This window comes from Carcharodon carcharias, chromosome 25 (genome assembly GCF_017639515.1).
Source record: "Carcharodon carcharias isolate sCarCar2 chromosome 25, sCarCar2.pri, whole genome shotgun sequence".
Taxonomy (NCBI): Eukaryota; Metazoa; Chordata; class Chondrichthyes; order Lamniformes; family Lamnidae; genus Carcharodon; species Carcharodon carcharias.
The window spans coordinates 26,605,166-26,625,216 of record NC_054491.1 but is presented as its reverse complement, the minus strand read 5'-3'; the positions used below and the strand labels follow the sequence as shown (position 1 = coordinate 26,625,216).

The following is a 20,051-nucleotide window of genomic DNA, read 5'->3' as shown; positions in this document are numbered from 1 at the left end:
CCTCCGGCCCCGTGTCCAGTCCCATGCCCTCCGGCCCAGAGTCCGGTCCCCACGCCCTCCGGCCCCGTGTCCAGTCCCCACGTCCTCCGGCCCCGAGTCCGGTCCCCACGCCCTCCGGCCCCGAGTCCGGTCCCCACGCCCTCCGGCCCCGTGTCCAGTCCCACGACCTCCGGCTCCGAGTCCAGTCCCCACGCCCTCTGGCCCCAAGTCCGGTCCCCATGCCCTCCAGCCCTGTTTCCCGTGCCCTCCGGCCCCGTGTCCAGTCCCCACACCCTCATGCCTGGCCCCCATGCACTCCGCCCCATTCCCCACGCCCTCTGGCCCCAGTCCCCACGCTCCCGAGTCCAGTCCCCACACCCTCTGGCCCCGAGTCCAGTCCCCACGCCCTCCGGCCCCGAGTCCAGTCCCCACGCCCTCCGGCCCCGAGTCCAGTCCCCACGCCCTCCGGCCCCGAGTCCAGTCCCCACGCCCTCCGGCCCCGAGTCCAGTCCCCACGCCCTCCGGCCCCGAGTCCAGTCCCCACGCCCTCCGGCCCCGAGTCCAGTCCCCACGCCCTCCGGCCCCGAGTCCAGTCCCCACGCCCTCCGGCCCCGAGTCCAGTCCCCACGCCCTCCGGCCCCGAGTCCAGTCCCCACGCCCTCCGGCCCCGAGTCCAGTCCCCACGCCCTCCGGCCCCGAGTCCAGTCCCCACGCCCTCCGGCCCCGAGTCCAGTCCCCACGCCCTCCGGCCCCGAGTCCAGTCCCCACGCCCTCCGGCCCCGAGTCCAGTCCCCACGCCCTCCGGCCCCGAGTCCAGTCCCCACGCCCTCCGGCCCCGAGTCCAGTCCCCACGCCCTCCGGCCCCGAGTCCAGTCCCCACGCCCTCCGGCCCCGAGTCCAGTCCCCACGCCCTCCGGCCCCGAGTCCAGTCCCCACGCCCTCCGGCCCCGAGTCCAGTCCCCACGCCCTCCGGCCCCGAGTCCTGTCCCCACGCCCTCCGGCACCAAGTTCAGCTCTGATATCCGTCGGCACCAAGTTTTATCCCCTTGCCCATCGGAACCAAGCTCTATACAATCACCCACGCCTATTATTTACCGCAATAGTTCACCTCCTCCATGTTCGGAACGAGATATAGTTTAAGTAAGTTGTATTTATGGGTGTTAGCAATAAGGTACATCTTTAAATTGAAGTTTTAAGTTTAGGTTTAAGTAAGTTATATATTTTATTTGTGGGTTAAAAGGATGAAACCTGAGTTAGCCTGATGCTCTGGGGCGGGGGGTGGGGGGGTGGGAGGGGTGGGTTTGTGTGTATACCCACATTCTAATGCAGTTTTATGACTAAGTAGAAAATCTGGGCTGTTGCCTAGCAACAGGAGGCCAAAGACACAGGGTGAAACAGAACAGCTGTTTTTTTTAGTTCAATTGGAAACAGGAGCTAGAAGAAGCTGGGCAGGAGGGAACTGCAAGAAGCAGATTTCCCCAAAGAACAGAAGAAGGGAGGTCCTGAGAAAACCTTCTGGTCAAAGGAAAAGAACAGGAATCTGGAAAAGGTCCGGTTAAGTGAAGTTAAGAGTTAGGAGCAGAGGAAGGCTCCAAGTTTAAAGCTGCTGGTCACAGACTTAAAAGCAAAATAGGCTTGTGAGAAGCCAGATGATCCAAGGAGACAGCCAAAGGTTGGTGACTCCTTACTACGGGCATGTGAAGCAGTGGTGTTCTGTTGGCACAGCTGAGTATCTGAGGGATTTGAATACTTACAAAAGCTACCTTATACTGCAATGTTCACAGTAACTTGTTTTATCCTTACAAATCTGTTTCAATCTGTAAAGGTATGGTTGTGGGTGAAGGTGTATTGTAATATAGTTCATCTTGTCTTGTTTAATATATGTTTTATTCTTTTGTTGAAAGTTCATCAGTGACTCCTATGACTCCGTTCAGAAGCCACTTTCCATGTTTCCGAACAAAAAATAAAAAAGTTAGGATTTATCAAGCCTGATTCCATCCTGGGACCTGACTTGTCCAGTGATAACATCAGCTGGGATCATAACTCCTGTCATCTAAACAGTGGGAAATGGGGGTCCCGGTGAGTTTTGCAAGACGTCTGATTCTTGGGAGATCTGCTCCAGCCACTCAGTGAATCTAGTGTTGTAGCTGCTTGTCCCAGACCATCCATCAGAGTCACTCACCTCTCCGACTCCCGGTCCTCCTCCATCACCTGATCAAGGGTGGATGGAAACTCGAAGGTTGACTTTGGTGTAGAAGTGCTGGTATCCCCAATTAACAAATTGTCTCCAACCATCTTCATTGTAGCAGGTGTTGCAGCCACAGGATCTGAGGAGGATCAAATAAAATAGAAATTACACCACAGAAACAGGCCATTCAGCCCAACAAGTCCATGCTAGTATTTATCTTAGAAAGACGACCCTAATGCTTTATTGTTCTAGTCACTAGCATGGGGTGAGAAAGGGGTGGGGGATTGAGAAGAGGGTGAAGGGGTGGGGCACGAGGGAGGGCGAGGTGTCGCCGGGGGGTAGGGGGAAGGTGGTGTGAGGCGGTGCAAGGGGGGGGAGGCGGCGTGGGGGAGAGAGACCGATGAATGAGAGGGACGTGGAGAGAGAAAGGATAATAGGGAGAAAGAGAGAGAAACTGAGATAGAGAGAAATGAAAAGCAGGGTGTGCGAACAAGTCTTGTGACTCTGCCGATGTGCTGGGTGCTCAATAGCCAGGAACGAGACCGTGTTTTGTACTGATACCTGTATCGCTCTCCGAGAGCCCATCGTGGACAGAGATGGTCAAAGCTGACCCTGGTGATCCAGTTACTACAGGTTGATGGTTTGCGTCACTTCCCTCACTGAAGAATGGAATGGGTTTGGCTCTCTCGTTATGTTCTGAGTGAGAAACTGACCGGCTGTATGGTCCCATCTGCTTTTGGTACAGTAACCTGGCCTTTTCAACTAGATAAAAACATCACAGGTTAGTCTTGAGTTGCTCTGTCCCTACAGTTAATCAATAATATCTCTCCTTGAGTCAGAGTCACACTTACTGGCACTACGATCCTGTTTGCTTGTACGGCGAATAGGGTCCAGAATACTCTGGAATCGTTTCTTTTTCTCATCATCTTTCACAGGTTCCTTTTCTTTCTTTATACTTGGCTGTTTGGGGAAAAACAATAAAAAGGAGAACGAGGTTACTAACCGCATCAAACTTTCTACCAGGGCCAACAAAATGTCACCTTCCCGTAGACAAATGCTTCCCAAACTTTTCCTGCTCGAAAATTGCCATGACCACAGAGTTTGAGCCAGGGGGTGGTGGGGAAGAAAGAGCTGAGAGAGGGGGTTGTTTAAATTGCAGGGTTTATGAATATAAAGCACCAACCTTTTCACTGGCTTTTTTGGAGCAGGAATCAGGCCTCAAACAATGGTCAGTTAGACCACAGCAGCCATAAAATAAGCATGAGAATCATGGCAGCCACTGCTGCCTCGGAGCTGGGACCCCAAAATTTTGTCTTGTGAACCCACTAGGCGAGTTCCCCTAGCCTCAAAATGCCAAGTGCAAATTCACAGAAACTAACCTTCTTCTTTGGGAAGAATGCAACTCGTATTCTGCGATCCCTATCCAGGTTTCTTGAATCCTTTGCTTTCACACCGAGCTGTTTCATGTAGATGAGGATCACATCAGAGACAGAATTACTACATAGAAAGATAACAGAAGTGAGAGTCTGCAGGAATTGTCACTACAACACCTTGAGGACACAGATCACGGCTCCACAATCAAGGAGAGGATTAGCTGCTGGAACTGGCAGCTCAGCAAAGCTCCATTTTGAACAAAACTGTTATTCCGAGCTGAGCAAAAGTCTTGGATAATATTCAAGGAGTTTTATTTGAATTCTATCAATTTCTGTGATTCTAACACTGTGCGCATAGTGGGGCAAATACTGAAATTGTGGGATATATAAATCAAGCAGACCTCAATCTGGCAGCTAGACTGCAGAGGACGATATTAATGAGCAGGAATCTGCCAAACTCACCTTCTCTCTTCCTCAGAAGGAGACAAGTTTGCCCTGAAAAGCAGAGAAATAAAATCACTGAATGATCCAATATCAAGAAGAAACCTGCAGGTGCAAACAGTCAGGAATCATGCAGCAGGGCTCAGAGTGGGAGCAGATGTGTGGCTGGGGAAATAATGTAGGACGGAGGGCTTTACATTCCCTAGGCATTGGAACCAGTTCTGGAACAGGAGAGGCATGGACAAGGTGGACAGGTTTTACCTAATAGCACTGGGATCAATGGCCTCTGGTGCCGTGGGTGAGGGTTTAAACTGGTTAGGCAGGGAGAGGAGTACCGAGATGAAACAAGAGAATGGGGCACAGAGGACTTGGTGAGACAAACAACTATCAGTCCAGGGATAGGGGGGGACCAGGCAAGATAGAAGTTCTAAAAAGACTAAGGCGGTTTGGATTGCAGCTACGGTAGTTTGGTAAACAAGCTGGTGAACGCCCCCCTCCCCCTCCAACCACCACCACCACCACTAGGGCTATCTGTCATTTGCTTGTCCTGCTTTCTGCCCTTACTGTCGCCATCAGCACATTCCTTAGCTAATATCACCTCCGTCAACACCCCTTTGTCCTTTTGTCTATGACATCTTTGGCAATCTCTTCTTTGCCTCCAACTATCACTGGCCCTCTATCCAGCTCTACCTGTCCCACCCCCCTCAGCTAGCTTATATTTCACCACATTTCTATACTTCTTTAGTTCTGATGAAGAGTCATCCAGACTTGAAACGTTAACTCTGTCTTCCTCTCCGCAGATGCTGTCAGACCTGCTGAGTTTTTCCAGCTATTTTTGTTTTTGTTTCAGCTTTCCAGCAACTGCAGTATTTTGCTTTTAACTTCAGGCATGTTGGACTATGATATAGTGGCTTAAACTGAGAAAGGCAGTAATGGGAACTTAATATTCCTGGGCACACAATGTATTGAAGAAATGTGGAATGAGAAAAAGGGCTAGCAGTGTTGATCAAAGATACTGACAGAGCCCTGGAAAGCAGCGAGTTTGATTTGGAATGGACTGTCTGGAAGGATGTTAGAAGCAGCTTTAATAATAACTTTGAAAAGGCAATTGGATAAATACTTGAAAAGCAAACGTTTACAAAACTATGGGGAAAGAGCAGGGAAGTGGGACTAATTGGATGGCTCTTTTAAAGTGATAGCATTGGCATGATGGGCCCAAGGGCACCTTATGTGCTACATGAATGATTCTAGCCTCCTACTTGATTACGTAATCCAGGACAGGCAACAGACAGATATAAAATTATTGGCCAAGTCAGCAGAAAACTGTAGGAGCTTTCTCTCCAATCTTGATGGGAAGGTAGGAACCCAGAACCTTGAATGCTTGTTTGCAGTGACATCTGTAACTTGCCCACAACTTAAGAAACCACTGCAGAAAATTAAAAGCCGGCAATTTGTTCCAAGTGTCAATAACCCTCTGAGTAAAGAGGAATCTCTTGCTCTCTAGCCCAGTCCTGTGCATGTGTAGATTATACACAGCCTTACCCCAACTGATCGAGCTCAAATATTCTGCCCACAGAGACATAATATAGTACCTTCATTGTTTTAAACATTTTAGTTAAATCCCCAGAGATTGTACTTTCCGAGCCATGAATGGTGGCCAGTTTAGAAAGCATTTGGTCCATCGCAAAAGTCATTCATACCTGTGGATGGGCAAAAGCTTCACTTGTGTAGTGAATTAACCAGATTCAATAAATAAGGTTAAAAGGTATTATTAGGATAAAAGAAAAAGCTTAAACAAATGCAAGGAAAAATGGAAATCTGGCAGGTTGAGATAGTGAGGAATAAGAGGTGCGAAAAGGTAGCATGGACAAAAACTTGCAAGACATGTCAAAATGAAGCAAAAATGTCAATAAATATATTAAGTGGAAGAGTGGTCTGGGGGAAAATGATCCATTAAAGACAGATACAGGTGAGGCTAGAATGGATATTAAGGAAATTGCAAACTGATTAAACGTGAACTTTGTATCTATTTTCAAGTTAGAGGAAGAGGACAAAATCCCAGTTGGGACACAGGAACCAGGGGGAAGAACTTAATGAACATAATACAGTTTAAAAAATGGTAATGGAGAAAATAATAAGTCTTGAGATGGACAATTCACCAGGATTTGATTACTTCCCTAGACTAAACCCCAAAATATTGGAAGAAATGGGTGAGAAATTTGTAAATGCTTTAGTATAATTTTCCAAAGCTCTCTAGGTTCTTTAAGGTGGGAAGGGAAGAGAAACCAACATGTCAGGTGTTGGGAAGTTACTGGAACCTATCAGAGACGATGACTGAGAATTTGAACAAGGAAGAGCTGATCAGAGAGAGTGAACAAGACCATGTGGGGGGTCAATCACGACTCTAAAGCTAGTTGAATTTTGCGAGAACATCACTAGCATAATAGGTAAGGAGATATCCATGGCAACAACCCACACTCAGCACCTGTTCACTGGCTGAAAACCTGGTACTGAAGTCCAGCAACAATCAACCTTGGATTGAAGTTTGAAATGTTACTCACAGGACCTCGTCGATCTTCAGTAACAGTTGCTCCGCACACACCCGCTCCTTCTGCTCAGCTGCCACGCGGTCTCGCATTCGATCCCGATCCAACCTTGTCAATTCATTCTCTGCGATTGTCATTCCCATGTTCCGTTTTTGTCTGTTGGAAAAGCCAAATACCAATTAATAGAAATTACATTTAATCCTCTTGGAAGCAGAATGAAGAGCTTTGGTTGTGGGTCTGGGGAGTGGGCAGTCAGTGTTCTTGTCCCTTGCAAAGCTCAATCTCATTTCACCAAATGAACCTGTTGCCCATGACTCAGTCAAACAGCTACATCCAACGTTGAGGTCAGTTGCTTACCTGAAATCCTCCAGATGAGCCTGAACATCAGGCAGGACAGTGTTCTGTATTCCCTGCATGAAGTTACGTTGCGTTTCCTCATTTAGATCTGCTCGCCTCCTCTCTGAAAGGTCAGACCAAACAGCAAGGGGCATTATTTTGATTTATTTCACTGCTCATTCAATAAATTCACCAAGTCAGTAAGACTGCAAGCTATATGTCATTGTAACATAGTACATTGCCAACACAGAGAGCACACGTACCACCACACAACAGCCTGTAAAACATGAGCAGGTATTTTGTTCAATAGTTCAGAGGGTAAATATACCTATTAAACTGGTATGCATGCCAGGAGGGCAGTATCCTATAATGCTACTGAGCAACACACACCAGATAAAACCCAGCTGGGATCCTGGTCTGTACAGAATTGACTGATCTCAATGCCACAATCTGCTTACTCTGCAGTGAGGCCTGCTGGTAATGTTATCCAAGTGGGGACTAGGGACTGGGGACTGTGGTTGCCCATGATTCTTCTCTTCTTGGGAAAATAGCTGACTGTCATTGTATAGATTCATAAACAGGATGTGGGTGTTGCTGCCTGGGCTAGAATTTATTGCCCATCCCTAATTGCCCTTGAGAAGGTGGTGGTGAGCTGCCTTCTTGAACCGCTGCAGCCCAAGTGGTGTAGGTACACCCACAGTGCTGTTAGGGAGGGAGTTCCAGGATTATGACCCAGCAACACTGAAGGCGGTGGAGTAGTGGTATTGTTGGTCAACCAATAATCCAGAGATCCAGGATAATATGTGGGGCCAAATCCCACCACGGCAAGTGGTGAAATTTGAATTTATTAAAAACATGGAATTAAATATCTAATGATGGCCATAAAACCATTGTCGACTGTCGTGAAAACCTATCTGGTTCACTAATGTCCTTTAGGGAAGGAAATCTGCCATCCTTACCTGGTCTGGCCCACATGTAACTCCAGACCCACAACAATGTGGCTGACTCTTAGATGCCCTCTGAAATGGCCGAGCAAGCCACTCATTCCGCTAAAAAGTCTCAAAGGAATGAAACCAGACGGACCACCGGCATCGACCCAGCCACCAGAAACGACAACGGCAAACTCAGCCCTGTCAACCCTGCAAAGTCCTCCTTACTAACATCTGGGGTCTTGTGCCAAAATTGGGAGAGCTGTCTCATAGACTAGTCAAGCAACAACGTAACATAGTCATCCTCACGGAATCATACATTCCAGACCACGTCCCAGACTCCACCATCACCATCCCTGGGTATGTCCTGTCCAACCGGCAGGACAGACCCAGCAGAGGTGACAACACTCCCTACAGTTGGGAGGGAGTTGCCCTGGGAGTCCTCAACATCAACTCTGAACCCCATTAAGTCTCATGGCATCAGGTCAAACATGGGCAAGGAAACCTCCTGCTGATTACCACATACCGCCCACCCTCAGCTGATGAATCAGTGCTCCTCCATGTTGAACACCACTTGGAGGAAGCATTGAGGGTGGCAACGGCGCAGAATGTACTCTGGGTGGGAGACTTCAATGTCCATCACCAAGAGTGGCTCGGTAGTACCACTATTGACCGAGCTGGCTGAGTCCTAAATGAAATAGCTGCTAGACTGGGTCTGTGGCAACTGGTGAGGGAACCAACAAGAAGGAAAGGCATACTTGACCTCATCCTCACCAACTTGCCTGCTGCATCTGTCCATGACAGTATTTGTACAAGTGACTACCACACAGTCCTTGTGGAGACGAAGTCCCATCTTCACATTGAGGATATCCTCCATCGTGTTGTGTGGCACTACCACCGTGCTAAATGGGATAGATTGCCAACAAATCTAGCAACTCAAGTCTGGGCATCCATGAGGTGCTGTGGGCCATCAGCAGCAGCATTGTACTCAAACACAACCTATAGCCTCATGGCCCAGCATATCCCCCACTCTACCTTTACCATCAAGCCAGGGAATCAACCCTGGTTCAATGAAGAGTGCAGGAGGGCATGCCAGAAGCAGCACCAGGCATACCTAAAAATGAGGTGTCAATCTGGTGAAGGTACAATACAGGACTATTTGTGTTCCAAACAGCATAAGCAGCAAGTGACAGACAGGGCTAAGCAACCCCACAACCAACGGATCAGATCTAAGCTCTTCAGTCCTGCCATAACCAGTCATGAATGGTGGTGGACAATTAAACAACTCACTGTAGGAGGAGGCTCCACAAATATCCCCATCTTCAATGATGGAGGAATCCTGCACATCAGTGCAAAAGATAAGGCTGAAGCATTTGCTACAAACTTCAGCCAGAAGTGCCGAGTGGATGATCCATCTTGGCCTCCGGAGGTCTCCATCATCACTGATGCCAGTCTTCAGCAATTCGATTCACTCCACGTGATATCAAGAAACGGATGAAGGCACTGGACATTGCAAAGGCTATGGGTCCGGACAACATTCCAGCGACTGAAGACTTGTTCTGCAGAACTTGACGTACCCCTAGCCAAGCTGTTCACATACGTCCTGCATACAAAAAGCAGGACAAATCAAACCCGGCCAATTACCGCCCCATCAGTCTACACTCCATCATTAGTAAAGTGATGGAAGGGCTCATCAACAGTGCTATCAAGCGGCACTTGCTTAGCAATAACCTAATCACTGATGCCCAGTTTGGGTTCCACCAGAGCCACTCAGCTCCTGACCTCATTACAGCCTTGCTTCAAACACAAAAGAGCTGAACTCCTGAGGTGAGGTGAGAGTGACTGCCCATGACATCAAGGCAGCATTTGACTGAGTGTGGCATCAAGGAGCCCTAGCAAAACTGGAGTCAATGGCAATCAGGGGGGAAATTCTCTGCTGGCTGGAGTCATACCTAGCACAAAGGAAGATGGTTGTGGTTGTTGGAGGTCAAACATCCCAGTCTCAGGACATCATTGCAGGGATTCCTCAGGGTAGTGTCCTAGACCCAACCATCTTCAGCTGCTTCATCAATGACTTTCCTTCCATCATAAGGTCAGAATTGGAGATGTTTGCTATTGATTACACAATGTTCAGCACTAATCACAGCTACTCATATACTGAAGTTGTCCATGTCCAAATGCAGCAAGACTTGGGCTGACAAGTCACAAGTAACATTCACACCGCACAAGTGCCAGGCAATGACCAGCTCCAACAACACCCCTTGATATTCAATGGCATTACCATCATTGAATCCTCCACTATCAACATCCTGGGGGTTACCATTGACCAGAACTAGACTAGCCATAAAAATACTGTGGCTACAACAGCAGGTCAGAGGCTAGGGATCCTGTGGTGAGTAACTCACCTCCTGACTGCCCAAAGCCTGTTCACAATCTACAAGGCACATGTCAGGAGTATGATGGAATTCTCTCCACTTGCCTAGATCAGTGCAGTTCCCACAACACTTAAGAAGCTTGACACCATCCAGGACAAAGCAGCCTGATTGGCACCCCATTCACAAACATTCTCTCACTCCACCACTGACGCACAGTAGCAGCAGTGCGTACCATCTACAAGATGCACTGCAGGAACTCACCAAGGCTCCTTAGACAGCATCTTCCAAACCCATGACCACTACCATCTAGAAGGTCAAGGATAGATGGGAACACCACTTACCTGCAAGTTCCCCTCCAAGTCACTTACCATCCAGATTTGGAAATACATCACCGTTCCTTCACTGTCGCTGGGTCAAAATCCTGGAACTCCCTCCCTAACAGCACTGTGGGTGTACCTACACCACAGACACTGCTGTGGTTCAAGAAGGCAGCTCACCACCACCTTCTCAAGGCTCATTAGGGATGGGCGATAAATTCTGGCCCAGCCAGTGAATCAAAAAAAGATGGTGAGCATTGCAGGCACCAGGTACCAGAGTGAGCAAAAATTTCCTAGTGGGATTTTCGTTCAGGAGTGGGGGAAAACAGTATGTGCCATTAAATTTCAATGTTACTCCTTTCACAATCTAGCTTTTCCCCAGCAAAAGGAGCGTTGTGATGGAAACCTACGACTTACCCAGTTCTGTGCTGATCCATTCTGGAACCTGAACTTTGAGATTCTAGGAAAGAGAAGGAGACATATTGAGAAAGCAGGAGGTGCAGGTTCAGGCAAGAGGCAAAAAACACACAACATATAGGCTTTTGGTCAATAACTGTCCCAAACACATACTCCTTTGTTTGCACATGTTGAGAAACAGCTCAGTGCTTAGGGTTAGGTGCAGGTCTATTCATTGTCACAGGGGGCCCCCCACGTGTGTGACTTTTGTTCACATTTTGGTAAATGTTTGAATAACGCAACAGGATTTCAAAAATGTGAAATTACGATCTGGATTGTAACCCTACTACCCTCCACCTCCAAAACCCAGGTCCCTCAGGGTCACAATCCTCCAGCACCCATGACACTCTTAAGACATGATTGACCTCGATATCTTTAGAAGCAGTCAGGCAAAGCAATTCACTCAAGAAGAAAGCCCATCACCACAGTCTCAGGGCCACAAATGATGATGATCTTTAGGCCACAATGATCCTGGGTTCCTGCAGCCCCTTAGGGAAAAGGCAATCCAGAGTCAGTGTCAGTCCAGGAGCAATGGCTAAAGAAGAAAAGGGACTGAGGAGCCAAAGCTGAGGCTCTGAGTGACAAACACAATGCAGCAACCCTCAGTCACAACCTCACACCAGATTATTCCCGTTTTCTCACCATCTTGGAATTCAGAACCTTCAACTAGAAACTAATGTAAGAACGAGGCCGAGTGTCATGTCACTCCAGATGCTGCAGGGCCCTTGTAACCAAGAGTTCTCGCGATGATCCTGAGACACAAACGACACTGCAGTAATTATTGTGATGTGAGAGACTCACCGAACCCTTCTCCAAAAACAGATGGCAAAACTCCAGAAACACTCGCCGCTGGTCCTTAGGGTTTGTATGGTTGTAGAGATCGGTATAGAGATAACAGAGCTGGGGAGAGAAGAATACCATTCACCAAATATCGCCAAAAAAGCCTCTACACTGCCCTGAAACCAGAGCTCCCCACCCGCAATCCCAATCTTAGCCTCCCATGACACATACCAGCGGGGCTGCATCAAACTGCGACACTACATGATGTAAGAATGCAACCAGATGTGCAGGCCGTGACTTCACTGAATCGATGGTTTGGAAACAGTCACACTGAATGTCAATCTGTAACAAGGGAACATGGTGATCAGTGTCTCAATAACTTCCCATTGACTACAATCAAACTGGCAATTCAAAAACCAGACACTCACCTGCTCAGCTTCAGTATCAAAATCATCGTCTTCTGCCCCGATTATCTGTGCTCCAATCTGCGAGCTACTAAGTGCTGGGGACAGAGAATCCTTCAAGTGGAAGGAAGCATAAATCAGCCAAACAGCTCACTACAGAACTATTTTACATTGGCAATCTGAAACCAATGACAGTAACTCTGTTTCCCTCCTGTTCCCCCTCACCCTACTCACCTCCCCTCGCACTCACCTTCCATTCACCACTCCCCCCCCACTTACACCCTCTCCTTGCACTCAGCTTCTCCTCCTGCTTGCCTCCCCACCCCTCCCGCTCACCTCACCCACCCTCCTCCTTCTCATCAGTCAAGTTATTGCCCAGGTGCATTCAGTGATCAGGGTCTGGACTTTAGGCTGAGGGTAGGGGATTGCTACCAGTTGTTCAGTACTGTTCTCCCCACCATTGGCATGAGGGTGGTTCTACATGTGCTTGTCCACAATACCACTGCAGATAAACGCACTCACCAACATTCTCCTTCACACCATGTAACACAACTGGATATGTATGTTTGGCAAGATTCTAGCCACAGCTGTACAACAGACAGAAATTTTCTTCAAGGGTAAATGTCATTAGATTTTCAACTTAAGAAACCAGAGATAAATTCAAATAAATGTTGGGATCTTGTTGAGTACGTTTGATATTCCCGACTTCATTACAAGCTGTGACAGACATGACAGAAACTTTTTGATAAGTCAAAGTGATCCTAAACCGTACCCAGTCCTGGCTTTCATCAACATCCATACTCTCATAGAAGCTGCCAGCATCTTTAGGGGAGGTCTTGGGGCTGTTGCTCAGACTGTCTCGATGAAAGTGACCATCACTTGGGGGAGATGGGCTAGTTATCGTAGACTGAAAAATACAAATGCAGAATCTGTAGAATATTCAGCATGTGTCAAACTGGACAGAATATAAATAAGAAATAAAAAAGGGAACACAAAGCTCAATTCATCGGACACACCACACCCAAGCAACAAATGGACTTTAAACTCACATCAGCAACAGATTCACAGAGCCCCACCAGCATTTATTGCCCATTCCTAATTGCCTTTGAGAAGGTGGCGGTGAGCTGCCTTCTTGAACTGTGCAGTCCGTGTGGTGTAGGTACACCCACAGCACTGTTAGGGAAGGAGTTCCAGGATTTTGCCCCAGTGACAGTGAAGGAACGGCAATATATTTCCAAGTCAGGGCAGAAAAAATGGGGAGCTTCTGTCATCTCAGCTTTGACTTCTTGTAACCACCAAGTTTCAGTCCTTAGGGTTCAGTGTCTCACCCAGCTGGTGCTCTGTTTCTGTCACCCCGACTGCAGCCTTCTACTGTCTATCCATAATTGGACAGGGAAATCTGAATTACACCTTGAGTTTCTGTGAGGAACCTCATATTCTAGTTTATTTTACTCTCACTGTTTGAATTTTGAGAGCCTGGAAGTTTGGAAAGGGTCGATAATGGCACTGTTCTCATATTGCTGAATAAAGTGAGATCTATGCCAGTGGACCACACCCCTCTAAACGTGGCCCCCGAGTCTCCAAGGCTAAACCGTGATCTGACACCCAAGGACAGGAAGCTGCAATCACAGCACCTAACCACAAGGCTGCAACTCTGACAGACATTCATAAATAACATAACCACTGACCAGGAGGATTCTTCAGAAAATAAATGTCTTTCTAAAGGTTCAGAGACAAGGCTTGGAACAAATGAGCTTTCACTGACAATTTATTCCATCTAACTTTTACCTAGTTAAATATTTCTAAACATCTAGTCAATAAAATGGTTTGGTGTCTGCCTGATGGGTAACCTCTCCACATTACCAAACACCAGGGTTAGTGTGACTGCAAATTAGCACAAACTGCACATTTGAAAAGCAACTGATCTTCCAGCAAAATACAATCTTAGGTTTAAAATTTAGCATTTTGCCATTATAACAATTTTAAAACACCAATTGATTTAACAGTGAAGGAATGGCTGAAGGTTACAATTTTACTGGGCTCCAGCAAACCTCACCTCCGCACGGCTGAATGAAATCCGGCTTTTATCTGTCCCCATATTCTCGCTCTGGGATTGCAGCTCATGCTCCCACTCTCCTCCATCTGACATACAAAAGGGAAAGTTTCAGGGACAAGACAAGAAACAAGCAGCTACACTTAAATGAAGAGTCATCAAGGCACAGAAGGAATTTGGCCCATTGAGTCTATGCCAAACTATGCATCACCTGCCACTCTCTTACCCTAGAGTTAAGGGTAAGATTAAACTGCAGTGAGTCAGCATGCTCAGCACCAGTCCCAGGCAGTAAATAATCTGTTCAACAGGATTCCAGAAGATGGCACCAAACTCAAACAATTCTACTCCCCTCATCCATCAGAATCAATACCAGATTAAACAGGCCAATGCCGTCATCAACAATCTTCTTGCCAGAACATTCTACCAGTCCCAGGCAGTCATTCTGAGCTTCTGGGTGATTTCCTCTTTCTGAATTACCTTCAGATCAAGACTATTTCGTTGCTAACAGAAATCAGTGACAGGTTGTTTCTGTTGCTCAGAAATAGGCTAAAAGGTTGGCACTCATTTACAATAATCACCAAGTAGAGAGAAGGAAACACATCAGTTGGGGGGAGGCGGGGTGTGGTCATGGTGAAGGAGAGGTTCGATGTGGGATTGTCTTCCACAAACCATTCTGGGAGATCCTAGGGTGAGAGAGTCCATAAATTCTTTGGTAAGGGAATTCAAGCTGGGTAAGTTGAAATGTTAAAGGGTATGGGGACTCAGCAGGAGAGGCCAAACTGAGCAGGCTCGGTGGGCAGGAGCTGCCCCTCTACTTTCTGTGCTTCGATCACTAACTGCATGGCTCCTCCCAAAAATACACTGCCACAGGAAAAACTATCGATGCAAGTCAAAGAGAGATAGACAGAGGCAGATACAGAAATACAGATGGACGGAAATTTAGATACAGCAACAGATAGACAGGGACATAAATACAGCAAGAGAGAGATAGACAGAGAGATAGAAACAGAGATAGAGAGACAGATATAACTGCCGAGAGAGAGAGGTAGATACAGCAACAAAGGTAGAGGGATAGATACAGCAACCGAGATAGAGGGATAGATACAGCAACCGAGATAGAGGGATAGATACAGCAACCGAGATAGAGGGATAGATACAGCAACCGAGATAGAGGGATAGATACAGCAACCGAGATAGAGGGATAGATACAGCAACCGAGATAGAGGGATAGATACAGCAACCGAGATAGAGGGATAGATACAGCAACCGAGATAGAGGGATAGATACAGCAACCGAGATAGAGGGATACATACAGCAACTGAGATAGAGGGATAGATACAGCAACCGAGATAGAGGGACAGATACAGCAACCGAAATAGAGGGATAGATATAGCAACCGAAATAGATACAGCAACGGAAATAGATACAGCAACAGAGAGAGATTGAGAGAAAGACATAGCGGGAGAGAGAGATAGAGAGATCGATATAGCAACTCAGAGAGAGAGAGAGATACAGCAACCCAGAGAGAGAGAGATAGATAATGCAACCCAGAGAGAGAGAGAGATACAGCAACCCAGAGAGAGGGGTAAGATACACCAACAGAGAGAGAGAGAGATAGATAGATACAGCAACCCAGAGGGAAAGAGATAGATACAGAAACCCAGAGAGAGAGATAGATAGATACAGCAACCCAGAGAGAGAGATACAGCAACCCAGAGAGAGAGATACAGCAACCCAGAGAGAGAGAGATAGATAGATACAGCAACCCAGAGCGAGAGAGAGAGAGAGAGAGAGAGAGAGAGAGAGAGATACAGCAACCCAGAGTGAGAGAGAGATACAGCAACCCAGAGAGAGAGAGAGATACAGCAACCCAGAGAGAGAGAGAGAGAGATATATACAGCAACCCAGAGAGAGAGAGAGATAAATACAGCAAGAGAGAGAGAGAGATACAGCAACCCAGAGAGAGAGATACAGCAACCCAGAGAGAGAGATAAGATACACCAACAGAGAGAGAGAGAGATAGACACAGCAACCCAGAGAGAAAGAGATAGAAACAGCCACCGAGAGACAGAGAGAGATACAGCAACCCAGAGAGAGAGAGATACAGAAACCCAGAGGGAGAGAGATAGATAGAGCAACCCAGAGAGAGATACAGCAACCCAGGAAGAGAGAGAGATACAGCAACCCAGAAAGAGAGAGAGAGATACAGCAACCCAGAAAGAGAGAGAGAGATACAGCAAACCAGAGAGAGAGAGATACAGCAACCCAGAGGGAGAGAGAGATACAGCAACCCAGAGAGAGAGAGAGAGAGAGAGAGAGATACAGCAACCCAGAGAGAGAGAGATACAGCAACCCAGAGAGAGAGAGAGATAGATAGATACAGCAACCAAGAGAGAGAGAGAGAGATAAATACAGCAACCCAGAGAGAGAGAGAGATAGATACAGCAACCCAGAGGGAAAGCGATAGAAACAGCCACCGAGAGACTGAGAGAGAGATACAGCAACCCAGAGAGAGAGAAAGATACAGAAACCCAGAGAGAGATAGATAGATAGAGCAACCCAGAGAGAGATACAGCAACCCAGAGAGAGAGAGAGAGAGAGAGATACAGCAAACCAGAGAGAGAGAGATACAGCAACCCAGAGAGAGATAGATTCAGCAACTCAGAGAGACAGACAGATAGATACAGCAACCCAGAGCGAGAGAGAGAGAAACAGCAACCCAGAGAGAGAGATACAGCAACCCAGGGAGAGAGAGAGAGAGAGATATAGCAACCCAGAGCGAGAGAGAGAGAAACAGCAACCCAGAGAGAGAGATACAGCAACCCAGGGAGAGAGAGAGAGAGAGATATAGCAACCCAGAGAGAGAGAGATATAGATACAGCAACCCAGAGAGAGAGAGAGAGAGATACATACAGCAATCCAGAGAGAGAGGTGGATACAACCCAGAGAGAGAGAAGGACACAACCACCTAGAAAGAGATAAATACAGCAACCCAGAGAGAGAGAGAGATAGATACAGCAACCCAGAGAGAGAGGGGGAGAGAGAGAGAGAGAGAGATACAGCAACCCAGGGAGAAAGGGAGAGAGAGATAGATACAGCAACCCAGAGAGATAGATACAGCAACCTAGAGACAGAGAGAGATAGATACAGCAATCCAGAGAGAGAGAGATAGATACAGCAACCCAGAGAGAGATAGATACAGCAACCCAGAGACAGACAGAGAGAGAGAGAGAGAAAGATACAGCAACACAGAGAGAGAGAGAGAGATAGATACAGCAATCCAGAGATAGAGAGAGAGATAAATACAGCAACCCAGAGAGAGATACAGCAACCCAGAGAGAGATACAGCAACCCAGAGAGAGAGATAGATAGATACAGCAACCCAGAGAGAGAGAGAGATAGATACAGCAACGCAGAGAGAGAGATAGATACAGCAACCCAAATAGAGAGAGAGATAGATACAGCAACAGAGGAGAGAGATAGATACAGCAACCCAGAGAGAGAGAGAGATAGATACAGCAACCCAGAGAGAGAGAGAGAGAGATAGATACAGCAACCCAGAGAGAGAGAGAGAGAGAGAGATAGATACAGCAACCCAGAGAGAGATAGATACAGGAACCCAGAGAGAAAGAGATACAGCAACAGAGAGAGAGAGAGATTCAGTAACCCAGAGAGAAATAGATACAGCAACCCAGAGAGAGAGAGAGAGAGAGAGAGAGAGAAAGAGAGAGATACAGCAACAGCGAAGAGAGAGGGAGAGAGAGATAGATACAGCAACACAAATAGAGAGAGAGATAGATACAGCAACAGAGGAGAGAGATAGATACAGCAACCCAGAGAGAGAGAGATAGATACAGCAACCCAGAGAGAGAGAGAGAGAGAGAGAGAGAGAGAGAGAGAGAGAGATTCAGTAACCCAGAGAGAGATAGATACAGCAACCCAGAGAGAGAGGGAGAGAAAGAGAGAGATACAGCAACAGCGAAGAGAGAGAAAGAGAAAGAGAGAGATACAGCATGAGAGAAAGAGAGATACAACAACCCACATAGAGGGGTAGATGCAGCTACAGAGAGAGGTAGATACAGCAACAGAGAAAGGTAGAGAGATAGGTACAGTAGACAGAGATAGTCAGATAGATACAGCGAGAGAGAGATAGGGAGATAGATGCAATAGGGAGAGATAGACAGAAAGAGAGAGAGGTTTTTAAGAAGAGATCATAAATGGACAGCATCATTAACAGTCTAAAAGAGAGATAGGGAGATTGATCATGAAATTAGTTAAAAGGCTAAAAACTATAAGCTTCCTTGACTAAGTACATAGCTATATAAGGATAGCAGTGGAGGTGATGTGCCACACCTACAACATTGGAAATTGTGAAGAGTATCACCACCTCAGGCAGCTATATCTGCAGGAAGTGTCAGCCTCTTCAGGAACTTCAACTCTGACTTGTTGAGCTGGAATCCGGGGTGCTGACCATCAAGGAGGGGGAAGAGATTCCTGATCACTAATCCAGGAGGCAGTTACAACCTTTAAGTTAAGAAGTTGCATAGGTCTGTTCAGTGGTCACAGAGAGGAGGGTGTGACTGAGAGTCAGGCAGGTAAGGGTGACCCAGGGTAGGACTGGAAGAGCAACCGGCTTTGCCTTTATTTATCAGCCATGGGGTTCTGGCTGCCTGAGTGGATGAGCGAAAAGTCTGCAGGTTATTGAGCAAACTGACTATGGCACCATGTACGGGGGATCAGGTAACAGTCAGGGACAGCACAGCCAAGGAGATGGAAACTGTTCTCTACAGTGATAAGCAGGAGTCTTGAAGGTTGTGCTGCCTGCCCAATGTCAGGGTCAAGTACATCTTCTCACAGCTGCAAGAGGAGGAGTGGGAAGGGGACAATCCAGTTGTTGAGGTTCACACAGGAACCAACAACAGATAAAATAAGGAACAAGGTTCTGCTTAGGCAGTTTGAGAAGCTAAAGTCTAAATTAATAAGCAGAATCTCAAAGACAATAACTCCTGGAGTTCTAACTGAGCCACATGCAAATTGGCGCAGGAATTAAACAGATCAGAGAGTTTAGTGCATGGGTCAAACAGTGACGGTTGACAAAGGTTCTGACTGGTTCTGGCACCAATACTGGAGAAAGAGGGAGCTGTACTCCAGGTGTGAGCTTCACCTTAACCAGGCGGGGACAAGTGTCCTGGTGAACCTTGTAGATAGGGTTTTAAACCAAGGAGAAGGTGGAGGGTTCAGATGAGGGTAAAATTTAAATCTAAAGAGAAAAGTCAAGATTGCAGAGTTTTGGATAAAGATAAGCAATATAGCATAAAGTGACAGGGAGTTTAACATTACTAGTGCAACAGTGATTGTCAAATCAGGAAAAAAAGATAAAACATTAAAATGATGCCACTTTCTCTGAATGCACATGGCATTTGTAACAAAAAAGGTGAATTAATGGCACAAATAGTGTTAAATGGTTTTGATCTAATAGCCATTACAGATAAATGGTTCCATAGGTTCTTCTGTGTAATGAGAGAGCAATTAAATCTGAGCTGTCTCACACATCCAATTCTTGGGATAAAAACAGAAGATGCTGGAAAAACTCAGCTATGCAGAAGAGTCATACAGACTCGAAACGTTAACTCTGTTTCTCTCTTCACAGATGTTGCCAGACCTGCTGAGTTTTTCCAGCATTTTATGTTTTTATTTCAGATTTCCAGCATCTGCAGTACTTTGTTTCATTCCAATTCCTGGGTCTCTCTTCTATTTCTAATTGTTAGCCTGAAAAACTAGCACAGGAAATATCTTACTCTAGATTGCTGACATTCCCTGCTTGGAAACATCAAACATCTGGGAATAGGTGAGATGCCTGCTCTCAGCGAACTC

At 46.9% G+C, this 20,051-nt stretch overlaps 1 protein-coding gene across 5 annotated transcripts in view; it reads right to left on the bottom strand.

Annotated features, from left to right (window-relative positions):
• LOC121269557 (rho guanine nucleotide exchange factor 12-like) overlaps positions 1-20,051 on the bottom strand; it is a 135,688-nt gene that overhangs the window by 39,593 nt on the left and 76,044 nt on the right. For 4 of the 5 annotated variants that reach the window (XM_041174242.1, XM_041174238.1, XM_041174240.1 and 1 more), the window contains 13 exons: positions 14,181-14,266; positions 12,897-13,031; positions 12,149-12,238; positions 11,952-12,062; positions 11,742-11,840; positions 10,902-10,944; positions 6,885-6,987; positions 6,543-6,683; positions 4,003-4,035; positions 3,547-3,664; positions 3,019-3,127; positions 2,729-2,929; positions 2,162-2,306 (listed from right to left, as the gene is read on the bottom strand). In XM_041174242.1, the coding sequence (XP_041030176.1) occupies positions 2,162-2,306; positions 2,729-2,929; positions 3,019-3,127; positions 3,547-3,664; positions 4,003-4,035; positions 6,543-6,683; positions 6,885-6,987; positions 10,902-10,944; positions 11,742-11,840; positions 11,952-12,062; positions 12,149-12,238; positions 12,897-13,031; positions 14,181-14,266 (1,414 nt within the window). The remainder of the gene's footprint in view (positions 1-2,161; positions 2,307-2,728; positions 2,930-3,018; positions 3,128-3,546; positions 3,665-4,002; positions 4,036-6,542; positions 6,684-6,884; positions 6,988-10,901; positions 10,945-11,741; positions 11,841-11,951; positions 12,063-12,148; positions 12,239-12,896; positions 13,032-14,180; positions 14,267-20,051) is intronic. The other variant, XM_041174241.1, reaches the window with a different exon arrangement.